Source organism: Bos grunniens, chromosome 4, assembly GCF_055505025.1.
Source record: "Bos grunniens cultivar Pamir isolate PY7600 chromosome 4, Bosgru_T2T1.0, whole genome shotgun sequence".
In the NCBI taxonomy this organism is placed as follows: domain Eukaryota; kingdom Metazoa; phylum Chordata; class Mammalia; order Artiodactyla; family Bovidae; genus Bos; species Bos grunniens.
In genome coordinates this window covers 87,187,425-87,200,171 of record NC_141168.1, presented here as the reverse complement: position 1 = coordinate 87,200,171, position 12,747 = coordinate 87,187,425, and the positions used below count along the sequence as shown (strand labels likewise).

General features: G+C 36.9%; 1 protein-coding gene across 6 annotated transcripts in view; it reads right to left on the bottom strand.

Moving 5' to 3' along the window:
* CROT (carnitine O-octanoyltransferase) overlaps positions 1-12,747 on the bottom strand; it is a 61,503-nt gene that overhangs the window by 23,182 nt on the left and 25,574 nt on the right. For all 6 annotated transcript variants that reach the window (XM_086397288.1, XM_086397285.1, XM_086397291.1 and 3 more), the window contains 6 exons: positions 8,110-8,203; positions 7,154-7,279; positions 4,709-4,810; positions 1,324-1,407; positions 1,135-1,242; positions 778-908 (listed from right to left, as the gene is read on the bottom strand). In XM_086397288.1, coding sequence (XP_086253414.1) covers positions 778-908; positions 1,135-1,242; positions 1,324-1,407; positions 4,709-4,810; positions 7,154-7,279; positions 8,110-8,203 — 645 coding nt within the window. The remainder of the gene's footprint in view (positions 1-777; positions 909-1,134; positions 1,243-1,323; positions 1,408-4,708; positions 4,811-7,153; positions 7,280-8,109; positions 8,204-12,747) is intronic.

Genomic DNA, 12,747 nt, shown 5'->3' with positions numbered 1-12,747 from the left:
TGGCATTGAAACATGTATAATATCATATATGAAATGAGTCGCCAGTCCAGGTTCGATGCACGATACTGGATGCTTGGGGCTGGTGCACTGGGATGACCCAGAGGGATGGTATGGGGAGAGAGGAGGGAGGAGGGTTCAGGATGGGGAACACATGTATACCTGTGGCGGATTCATGTTGATATATGGCAAAACCAATACAATATTGTAAAGTTAAAAAAAAAAAAAAAAGTCCATGGACAGCAATGAAGAGTAGCTGCCGCTCTGTGCAGCTAAAGAGAGCCCATGCACAACAATGAACACCCAGCTCAACCAAAGATAAATAAATTTTAAAAACATAAAGTACATATTCTCAGATAAAATTTTAAAAAGATCAAGACACTTCCACTTCTGCTTAGGATGTAGAAAGTCACAAAATACCATCTCTCTTATCCTAAAAATGAATAAAGACTAGATTCCATAAAACTGTATCTTTTCATGAACCCATTTGAAAACAGGCTTCAAGAAAACCAAGTGATCTGAATTTCAAAGCATGGCAAACCTCTGTAAGATGAGAACAGGTACTTCAAAAGTATCAAGGTAATGAAAAACAAGGAAAGACTGTCAAAGCGTCACAGACGGAAACCTAACAACACTGCTGATGAAAGTACCAATTAAGGCACAGTGCCAAGTGGGGAAAAAACCTCAGAGGAAACACTGGGGAGTTACAGTAGAACAGCTAGAGTAGAGATATCCCCTTCGGCCTCTAGACTCTGAAAATGGAGAAGGATTGGTCCTCACCGTCCATGAAGTCTGTAATAGGCCAACTGAAGTGCCAGCTGAATAAATGTATCAGGGTGAAGCTGCTTCTCCTTGGTTAGCTTTTTGCCAAAAGACGTAAAGGCATATACCACAAGCTGGAGATCGGACACCTAACAAACAGAATTAAATGGGAAGAGTGAACATATACCCAAGGAGAATACCCCCAAAGATAACCAAATTATCATTAGCATTAAATGAATAAAACAGAAATAAAGGTATTAAAAGCTATAACTTCTAAATGTTTTATGCCATCATATGTGGATGATAGCCAAATATTCATACAGAGTAGTTAAAAGATAAAGTATTAACTATCAAAGAGAAAAGTGAAAAATCTACCTGCTTGAAATACTGGGCCTTAGCTTGGTTGATGTCATTTAATACTTTTTCATCCACAGTGAAAACAAGCTCCTCTGGAACCGGTATATCCCGTACTTTTTCTGAGCCCTGAAAATACGGAAAACTTAAAAATACTGTATCTATAAAAATATGAGGCGAAAAGGGAGGAAATAATTTTTTCTAACATACCTTCCATCTTCCTTCATTCTCAAGAATGTTCTCATCAACATAATAGCAGACTTTTACCAGAACCATTGCATCAAAAGGAGCATGCTAAAATGAAACCATACAAGATTTTGAATACTTTATGTAAGTTAAGACTTGACCCAGTATTTTATTTTCATTTTTGCCCCACTCTTAACACACAAGAGCAGAATTCTCATATGCCTCAACTCATAATGATAACGATAGGGATATTCTACAGTATAGTAAGTAATTGATGTATTTTATTTTCTGAGAAAGAACAAATATTTAAAGTCAGAAGCACCTAATCAGGGCTCTTGAAGTAATGGGAAGGGATGTAAAGTAAATATGAATCATAAAGAGAAAACAATTGCTATTTGTACTGGAAGTTAAAAGAGGTATACACATAGGGTTCAGGATGGGGAACACATGTATACCTGTGGCGGATTCATTTTGATATTTGGCAAAACTAATACAATTATGTAAAGTTCAAAAATAAAATAAAATTAAAAAAAAAAAAGAGGTATACACATATACCTATACAATGGTAAAATGTTAAGGAATGGTGAGAGCACTGTGAAAAAGCAGATGGAGCTGCCAGTGACAGCACAGGTAACAAGACTCACCGGTCATGGACAAACCCTTTTCTAACTGCATCTCACAACTGCACAGTATTCTGTAGCTTTACAATGAATTTTCACAGACATTGCATATATTATTTCACTGAGACAATAGTGTTAAAATGCAGCCAGTAAGAAGAGCAATATTGAAGTGCCAATACTTTGGCTACCTGATGCAAAGAGCTGACTCATTGGAAAATACCCTGATGCTGGGAAAGACTGAGGGCAGGAGGAGAAGGGGGTGACAGAGGATGATATGGTTGGATGACATCACTGATTCAATGGACATGAGTTTGAGCAAACTCTGGGAGAGAGTGAAGGACAGGGAAGCCTCGCGTGCTATAGTCCATGGGGTTGCAAAGAGTTGGACATGACTGAGCAACTGAACAACAACAAACGCGATCTCCACAAAACCCTCTAACAAAGAGAAGACAAAACAGTTGAAGCCAGGATTTTAAATCCAGAGAGGGAAATGTGATTATGTAGTCCAAACCACATATTCTAGTACCAACATAAGAGAGCAGCAACATGACTCTAAATTAAGAGCAAGTTAACTTTACAGTATATATGCTTTAGTAATAATGTTTTATATTAGGTTAAATAGTATTTTCAGTAATCATCTTGGGTTGCAAGAGTAACCTACATGGAATTTTGAAAGCCTATTATCTAGTGAAGACCATCAGATCAATTTTATAAATATATGGGGGATAATGCATACACATAAAATGTGTCCACACACTTTACTGAAAGAAAGCATCTCAGTTGTACAAAGACACGTGCTCATTATAAGACCAATATTTTCATCCCAAAATAGAAAATATGATTAAAATTACCTTCTCCTGAATTTGAGCAAACCGCAGGATATTGCTGCCATCAGTAAAAATCAAAGTAGTACAAGGTGGTAATTTTAGGGGGCTGGGAGTGAGGGAGGAAAGCAAGAAGATAAACTCTTGATGATGGGAGTAACTTGACCCTTACATAACAATGTAACACTCGGTTTGGACAATTTAACACACAGTGAAATAAAACTCTTAAAATGAAAGTACCAAGTAAACACTAGAAAAATATAAATGTAAACAAACCAGAAGAGAGAGCAGGCAGAGGGGAAAAATGGTTATGAATAATATTAAGCTCAGTTTTAGAATGTGGAGACAGGAAGAGACTGTTAGGAGGATGAAGGCAATGTGAGATGAGCATGAAAAAGAGGGACATCCTCTGCATCCGACAAGTCAAGGAGAGATGGAAGGAAGAAGCCAGAAGGTTGTTAACTACTTTACAAAGCACAGTTTCCAGGGAACAGTGAGGCTATCAACCAGACTGAGGTGGTTAAGAAGAATCAAACAAGGAGCCAAAGAGGAAAAAGCTGAGGCAATTAACAAGAAATCTTTTGTCAACAGGGGACTCTTAAGGAAGAAGAAAGACAACTGTTAACAGACATTCTGTTACCTGCACATCAACCACTCCACCTTCTTTGGCAGTAACAACTACTTTATTTTTCTTTAGGCAACCAGCGCACATCTCTGTGGTGGTTTGAATGAGTGAGTGATTCTACTAGCGGGTCCCAAGGTTTGGCATGTGACCCAGGCCAGGTGGACTCCCTGGAACATGCACAAGATTCACACAGGCTGATACAACCAACGAGCATTATTCTCAGGTCTTTTGCTGGAACCAGAGGGGTTAAAAAAAAAAAAAAAGCTGGCTATTTCCATGGAGAACAATAACCTACTAGGAGAGCTGTGAAAACATGAGACTGTAGGTAAAACCATCACGTGGTACCTTCTACATAAAAATAAAGCTGAGGCTAGGAAAGTGATGCCAAAAAATGTAGAATTTTCTAATGAAAGCATTTGGACACTGGAAGTCAGCCTAACCCAAATTTAGCTGTACCCCATGCCATAAATACCTCTGTAAGGTAATGACAGTTTGATTTAGGTTTCTATCACCTAAAACTGAAAAAAATTACTGATTAATACAACTACTGAACCCAGATCAACATTACAGGTCTTTTTAGTATTTTACAGTCACTAAATCTTTGGGAGGAAAGCCCCCAAACACAAACAAACAAAAAAATCTATCTCATACTACTTTATACCAAGTCACATACTTTATGAAAAGTTACATAACAAGATTATAAATATAGATTGCAATCCTGACTTAGGTTGATTTCTTCATTTTCTTGGTTCATAGACTTCCTGAATGTCCATCAGAAAATGGCAGGGTAGAGATGATAAAGACAACCATAGGAGAACAAAAGAGAAAACAAGTTGTGTGTGTGTATATATATATATTTTATAAAGAATGTAAAAAAAAAATGCTATCCAGTACCAGATATTTTAATATCCAGAAGTAAATAATGTTCCAAAGATCCTGTGTCATTTTTTTAACAAGGTTACAAAATTACTAGGTAAATGTACAAATATAGCTACATACATTTCTCTGTGCACAGAACATATACATAATGCTATATCTTTTTAAATGTGTTGTAATTTTCAACAAGTAGCAGTAGATTTTAAAAGAGCTTCTACTACATAAAGATACATGCAAATTCCATTTTACAGGCACACATCAAACTGTTAGCCTAACTACAGACGAAAATAACTTGTCCTATACTGTTTCCACTGAGAATTCATAACTAAAATTTTTACTCTAATGCCATAAAGCTAAAAAATGATTTATTATCCTGCCACAGGACAGCCTAACTATTGTAGATTACTGCCACTCATTTAACTGAAAAGAGTAAAAGGGAAAAGTAACTTCAGTAGTTTACTTACATCACAATTACTGCCAAATACTCCATTAGAAAAGGCAATCAAGTTATAAGATTTGTCACCCCAGCGTACTGTTGGGTCTCCATTAAGAATCTTTGCACAAACCTAAAATAAATTTATTATTTCAAATTAAAAGAATCTTAATATTGGTTTTTAAGTATTTGTATCTTAAATATACACAAACACACATGATCTCACTTTTCCTCTCTTCAGGTAAACCAAATTTAATAAAATAATAGCTATTCTCAAGAAATAATAATTTAGGTCCTGACTATTTAAATACTCAAAATCTAAGAAATTCTACCAGAAAAGAGGATGGGACAATATTCATGAATGTTTAGAGAATATCAAAGTGAAAGGACAAGGTGTTTGCAACTTTAATAGGATAAGAAGCATTGATAAGGTTAGTCATGAAAATCTAGTTACAAGGAAAACATTTCAAGAATTCATATCCCACTAAGCCAGTTTCTCAAATGGTAGGTTTTGGCCGTAGTGAGTCAGGAAATCACTGTAAACATCTTTACAAAAAGAATAACAATAGAACATAAATATCAGAGTATATCACAGATAGTCAAAGTAATTACTGTTTTGTGAAACTTCTATTATGTACATACTTGTGTGTGTGAGCGTATGTGTGTGTATTTAATGAGCAGCAATCTAAATACGTCTAACTGTAGATTGCAGCAACTGAGCAACATTTAATTAAAATATATTCTTCAAGCTTGTTGATTCTACTTTTAAAAAAGCAGCTAACGAGGGAAGAACTGTTTCCAAACTACAAGATTTTTCAATCCAATATTATTTATTTCTCTCATTTAATACTGATGGATGCAAAGATTCTGAGATTCCTACAAATACGAATGCTTCTCTTTTATTTTTTTCCCAGGAAATGGTAATGTCCCAGAAAAAAAAAAATAAAACCCCAATTATCCTTAAACTCACTAACGTCAGTGTGTTCTACAAAACCAAATGATAAAATAAGTCACAAGAGTTCTGTAATTCTTAGGACAGACCTCACCAGCTAAGGTATCAAGGCCCACTGCTGTGGGCTATAGGTAGGTTTTCATGTCACCTTGGGTTTGAAAAGCTCATTTTCCCCCATGCCTTATGCAAATTTTCTGTATATATAATCAATGGAAAGGTTGGGAACCACTGCCATGTGACAAGCATGTGACAAGCAAATAATACTCATACTTCTTTAAACAACATATAAGATCTGTCTAAACAGCTTTGCCGCTGAGATGGTAAAGCATCTACCTACAATGTGGGAGACCCAGGTTCAATCCCTGAGTCAGGAAGATCCTCTGGAGAAGGAAATGGCAACCCATTCCAGTGCTCTTGCCCAGAAAACCCCATGGACAGAGGCTACAGTCCATGGGGTCGCAAAGAGTCGGACATAACTGAGCGACTTCACTTTCTTTCTTTCTAAACAGAGCTGAACAATGTGGCAAGGATTTACAAAGCATTATTTATTTATGTATAATCTTATGATATGTGTGTATGTGTAGCTAAGAAAAGGTTTTAAAAGCTTGCACAAATATTTATATTGTATGACTTAGTATTTGTGCTTTCTTTTCTTAGCTACCCCATTCTAAGATAAAAGATGTTTCCAAAATCTAGGAAACAATTGTTTTCACGATTATGTTTCAAGGTGGTTTTACAGGTGTATACTTCAAACTAAGTTGTATACATTAAATATATACAGTTTTTTGCATGTCAATTATACTTAATAAAGTGATTCTTTAAAAAAAAAAAAAATTCTTCTCATGTTCAATTTACACAAGAGTTCTCCAGAAAACTCTGTGGGAAGAAATAAAACAAGGGACTTTCCTGGTGGTCTCATAGTTAATAAAGTGATTCTTTAAAAAAAAAAAAAATTCTTCTCATGTTCAATTTACACAAGAGTTCTCCAGAAAACTCTGTGGGAAGAAATAAAACAAGGGACTTTCCTGGTGGTCTCCAAAATCTAGGAAACAATTGTTTTCACGATTATGTTTCAAGGTGGTTTTACAGGTGTATACTTCAAACTAAGTTGTATACATTAAATATATACAGTTTTTTGCATGTCAATTATACTTAATAAAGTGATTCTTTAAAAAAAAAAAATTCTTCTCATGTTCAATTTACACAAGAGTTCTCCAGAAAACTCTGTGGGAAGAAATAAAACAAGGGACTTTCCTGGTGGTCTCATAGTTAAGAATCCATCTGCCAACACAGGGGACAGAGGTCTGGCCCTTAAGTGGTAGCTACTGAAGCTCGTGCACCTAGAGCCTGTGCTCCACAACAAGAGAAGCCAGTGCAATGAGAAGCCCACACACAGCAACCAGAGTACATCCCGCCTGCCACAACTGGAAAGAAAGCCTGTGCAAAGCAACAAAGACCCAGCACAGCCAAAAATAAATAAATTCTTTAAAAAAAAAGAAATAACAGAACAAGATAGTTGAATACCTGAGAATAATCTTCTGGTGTAACATGTGGACTGTCATCATCTAAACAAAATACCAGTAAACTGCTCTGAATTTTTTCTAATATAGTCAGGTTCTCTGGATTAAGACTAATCAAATATTCTCGTGCCTAAAGGGCAAGAAGAAAAAATAAAATGTTACAAGTTAAATATAAAATAGTCAGAAAACCTCAACAGGTTTTTGAAAAGTTAGAGAAAAGGTTCATCAAGAAAAGTGTAAATTCAACGACCTCTGTGATGAGTCCTGAACAGGTTTTCTTCTTCAAAAGCATGCCTAGTCCCTACATTTGTGCTACTAAATGTATAAAGGTATAAAATTATGCCTGCTTTCCTGGGTGCTCAGACAGTAAAGAAAATGCCTGCAAGTCAGGAGACCCAGGTTCGATTCCTCAGTTGGGAAGGTCCCCTGGAGAAGGAAATGGCTACCCACTCAAGTATTCTTGCCTGGAGAATCCCATAAACAGAGGAGCCTGGTGGGCTACAGTTCACAGGGTCACAAAAAGTCAATGACTGAGTGACTAACCACACATAAAGTTATGCCACCCCTAGATTTTCTGCTTGTTCAATATTGTACAATGTATTTAAAAACTGCTTAAAGCTTAAAGCCGTCTGTCCATTTGTCTTTATTTCCAAGGGCCAGCACGTCCTTGAGCTGAGTGTTTGAAGTTTAAATGTAAACAAAATAAAAGTATATACTCTCCCCAAGTCTAAATTATAGTTAATAATATTGTACTGCATATTTGAAAGTTGCTAGAGAGTAGATCTTAAAGTTCTCATCACAAGAAAAATATTTTTAAATTTTCTGTATGGCGATGGACATTAACTAGATTTACTGTGATATTTCTCAATAGAAACAAATACTGAATCCTTATGTGTATACCTGAATATAATGTTGTAAGTCAATTGCACCTCTAAAGAAAAGAAAAATGTAAATTATAACCTTAGCCCATCGAGTTCGCTCCTCAGTAGTTAACGCTGCTACCCCAGGTCCGTTGGGTTCACTGTGGCATTTCTTTTGGATGTATGTCAATTGCCTTTGGAAGATTAAATAAGGAAGATTCAAAAAGAGCAGAGGCAGGAGCACTAGCTACTTTGGCCTTTCATAGGTTACAAAGTTTATTAGTATTTAAGTGTTTTAATTTAAATATTATCCAAAGAATAATACTGTATTCTGTATTATCCAAAGAAAGGGATTATGGTCTCTACAGCAATGGAGTTATCTCCTACACCTTTTTTTTCCCCACAGTGATTATGTGCCTATTAATACCATCAGTATACTTGACAAGAGCTTAAGCAAATAAATTTTGTTTGATATAATTTATACTTTCAAAAGGTACATGCACTTCCAAGATCCAAGTAAATGCCCTGCATAATGGAGAAGTTTAAAAATATTCTGGTACATAATCTCACAAATATCATATACATTTTATCTAACTAAAAACTACGTGAATATATTAACAGAGGACTTATTCTATACCCAATTAATACTTGGGTTTAACCCCCAAAATAGAAATACCATGTAGTTTTAAATATTTTCACATGTGCCACTGTTACTTAAAATCATTAAAAAGACTATTCAGTTCAGTTCAGTTGCTCAGTTGTGTCCAACTTTTTGCGACCCCATGGACTGTAGCTCTCCACTCCTCCCTGTCCATCACCAACTCCTGGAGTTTACTCAAACTCATGTCCATTGAGTGGGTGATGGCATCCAACTATCTCATCTTCTATCGTCCCCTTCTCCTCCCACCCTCAATCTTTCCCAGCATCAGGGTCTTTTCAAATGAGTCCGTTCTTTGCATCAGGTGGCCAAAGTATTGGACTTTCAGCTTCAGCATCAGTCCTTCTAATGAATATTCAGGACTGATTTCCTTTAGGATGGACTGGTTGGATCTCCTTGCAGTCCAAGGGACTCTCAAGAGTCTTCTCTAATACCACAGTTCAAAAGCATTAATTCTTTGGCACTCAGCTTTCTTTATAGCCCAACTCTCACATCCATACATTACCACTGGAAAAACCATAGCCTTGACTAGAGGGACCTTTGTTGGCAAAGTAATGTCTCTGCTTTTTAATATGCTGTCTAGATTGGTCATAATTTTTCTTCCAAGGAGCAAGCGTCTCTTAATTTCATGGCTACAGTCACCATCTGCAGTGATTTTGGAGCCCAAGAACATAAAGTCTGTCACTATTTCCCCATCATTTTGCCATGAAGTAATGGGACCAGATGCCATGATCTTAGTTTTCTGAATGTTGAGTTTTAAGCCAACTTTTTCACTCTCCTCTCTCACTTTCATCAAGAGGCTCTTTAGTTCCTCTTCACTTTCTGTCATAAGAATGGTGTCATCTGCATATCTGAGGTTATTGATATTTCTCCCAGCAATCTTGATTCCAGCTTATGCTTCATCCAGCTCAGCATTTCTAATGATGTACTCTGCATATAAGTTAAATAAGCACGGTGACAATATACAGCCTTGACGTATTCCTTTCTCTATTTGGAACCAGTCTGTGTTTCATGTCCAGTTGTAACTGTTGCTTCTTGACCTGCATACAGATTTCTCAGGAGGCAGGTCAGGTGGTCTGGTTTATTGTGATCCACATAGTCAAAGACTTTGGCATAGTCAATAAAGAAGAAATATATGTTTTTCTGGAACTCTCTTGCTTTCTCAATGATCCAACGGATGTTGGCAATTTGATCTCTGGTTCCTCTGCCTTTTCTAAAACTAGCTTGAACATCTGGAAGTTCACGGTTCACGTACTGTTAAAGCCTGGCTTGGAGGATTTTGAGCATTACTTTGCTAGTGTGTAAGATGAGTGCAATTGTGCAGTAGTTTGAGCATTCTTTGGCATTGCCTTTCTTTGGGATTGGAATGAAAACTGACCTTTTCCAGTCCTATGGCCACTGCTGAGTTTTTCAAAAATATACTGGGTTCACCAAAAAGTTCATTAGGGTTTTTCTGTAACATCTTGGCCAATCCAAACAACGCTATGGTAATCAAAACAATATGGCACAAGTGACACTCATACAGGTCAATGGAACTGAACAGAGAGCCTACAAATAAATCCACTTACAGTCAACTGAGGTGCCAAGGAGACCAAGAATATATGGGAAATAGAAAGCCCCTTAAGTAAACAGTGTTGGGAAAATCACCACATAAAAAGAATTGAAACTGGACCCCTATCTTATACCTTACACAGAAATCAATTCAAAATAGATTTAAGGCTTAAATATTAGACCTGAAACAATAAAACTCCTGGAAGAAAATATGGGAAAAAAGCTTCCAGACATTAACCTTTTGCAATCATTTCTTAGATATGATACCAAAAGCACAGGCAACAAAAGTAAAAATAGACAAATGAGATTACATCAAACCAAAAGCTTTAGCACTGTAAAGGAAATAATGAAGTGAAAGAGCAAACTACAGAATATGAGAAAATATCTGCAAACCATATATCTGGTAAGAGGTCATGGAACCCTCACAATATAATTGCAAAAAACCCCCAAACAACCTGATTTAAAAATGGGCAAAGGAACTGAACAGACATTTCTCCAAAGAAGATATAAAAATGGCCAAGAAATACATGAAAAAGTACTCAACACAACTAATTATCAGGGAAATGTAAATCAAAAGCACAACGAGATATTCTCTCACACCTGTCAGAATGACTACTATCAAAAAGACAAGCAGTAACAAGCACTGATGATGATGGGGAGGAAAGAGAACCCTTCTGCACTGCTGGTGGAACTGTCAATTGGTGCAGCCACTATAGAAAATTATGGAGGTTCCTCATGAAATCAAAAACAGAGATACTATATGATCCAGCTGGAGAAGGCAATGGCGCTTGACTCCAGTACTCTTGCCTGGAAAATCCCATGGACGGAGGAGCCTGGTGGGCTGCAGTCCATGGGGTCGCTAAGAGTTGGACACGACTGAGCAACTTCACTTTCACTTTTCATTTTCATGCACTGGAGAAGGAAATGGCAACCCACTCCAGTGTTCTTGCCTGGAGAATCCCAGAGACGGGGGAGCCTGGTGGGCTGCCGTCTATGGGGTCACACAGAGTCGGACACGACTGAAGCGACTTAGCAGCAGCAGCATATGATCCAGTAATCCCAGTTCTGTGTACATATCCAAAGGAACTGAAACCAGGGTCTCAAAGAGACATCTGCATTCTCATGTTCCTTGCAATATTATTCACAATAGCCAAGAGGCAAAAGCAACTTAAATATTTAATGATAGATGAATGAATAAACAAGATGTGGTATAAACATACAAATGGAATTTTATTCAGCTTTAAGAAAAAATTCCACTGTTTGCAACAGTGTGAATGAACTTGATGGACACTATCCTAAATGAAATAAGCTAAACACAGAAGAAACACTACATACTATCACTTATATGGGGAATCTAAAATAGATAAAACTCTTAAAAGCAGAAAAGAATAGCGGGTGCCAGGGGCTGGGCTAAGGAGAAAATGAGGAGGCATTAGAATCCACTTGCAATGCAGGAGACCCTGCTTCGATTCCTGGGTAGGGAAGATCTCCTGGAGAAGGGATAGGCTACTCACTCCAGTATTCTTGGGCTTCCCTGGTGGCTCAGTCAGTAAAGAATTTGTCCGCCATGCAGGAGACCTGGGTTCAATCCCTGGATTAGGAAGATCCCTGAGAGGAGGGCATGGCAAACATGTATTACATGGCACTCCAGTATTCTTGCCTGGAGAATCCCCAGGAACAGAGGAGCCTGGCGGGCTACAGTCCGTGGGGTCACAAAGAGTCGGACGGGACTGAGTGACCTAGCACAGCACTGCCAAGTGATACAAAGTTTCAGTTATACAACATAAGTCAGTCCTAGAGACCTATTGTACAGCATAGTGCTGTAGTTAATAACACTGTATGACACTCTTAAAAATTTGCTAAGAGGGTAGATCCTAAGGTAAGTGTTCTTACCATTAAAATTTTTTTTACAAACAAAGAGAGAAGGACACCTTTGGGGGTGATGAATATGTTTATGGTATCCATTTTGGTAAGTTTAATCAATGTATACTTATCTCCAAACTCATCCAGTTGTACAGAAAAAATATGCACAGCTTTATATGTCAATCATACTTCAAAGGTGGTTTAAAAATAACTTCTCTATTCATATTGTAAAAAGAGGTATAGATTTGATAACTGTAATTACCCCTCTTCTCTTTCAATTTGACTATCTATGGACTTTTCAGTACACATGCAATTTTTGATATTTAAAAGCACAAAAATTCGTATTAACAATATTTTAGAATCATACATATTTTAAAATATTTTATCCTTGATATTTCCTCAAAATCTGCCTTCATTACTTTCCACTCATTCTTTAATTTACTGTAATTGGGTTTTGTCCTCCAGTGATTATCTTGAAAATGTGTTTCTGAATATTAGCAATGGCATCCCATAAGATCTAGCAGCTTTATCTCAGTCTCATGTTTCTCTTTATAAAGTCCTTTACCACCCAGGAGTCAATCTTGAAATTCTGTGTTGGCTTTTGTAGCACTGTTACATTGTGGTCTTTCTAACTCACTGACTAATGGTCTTTTTCACTGACTGTTG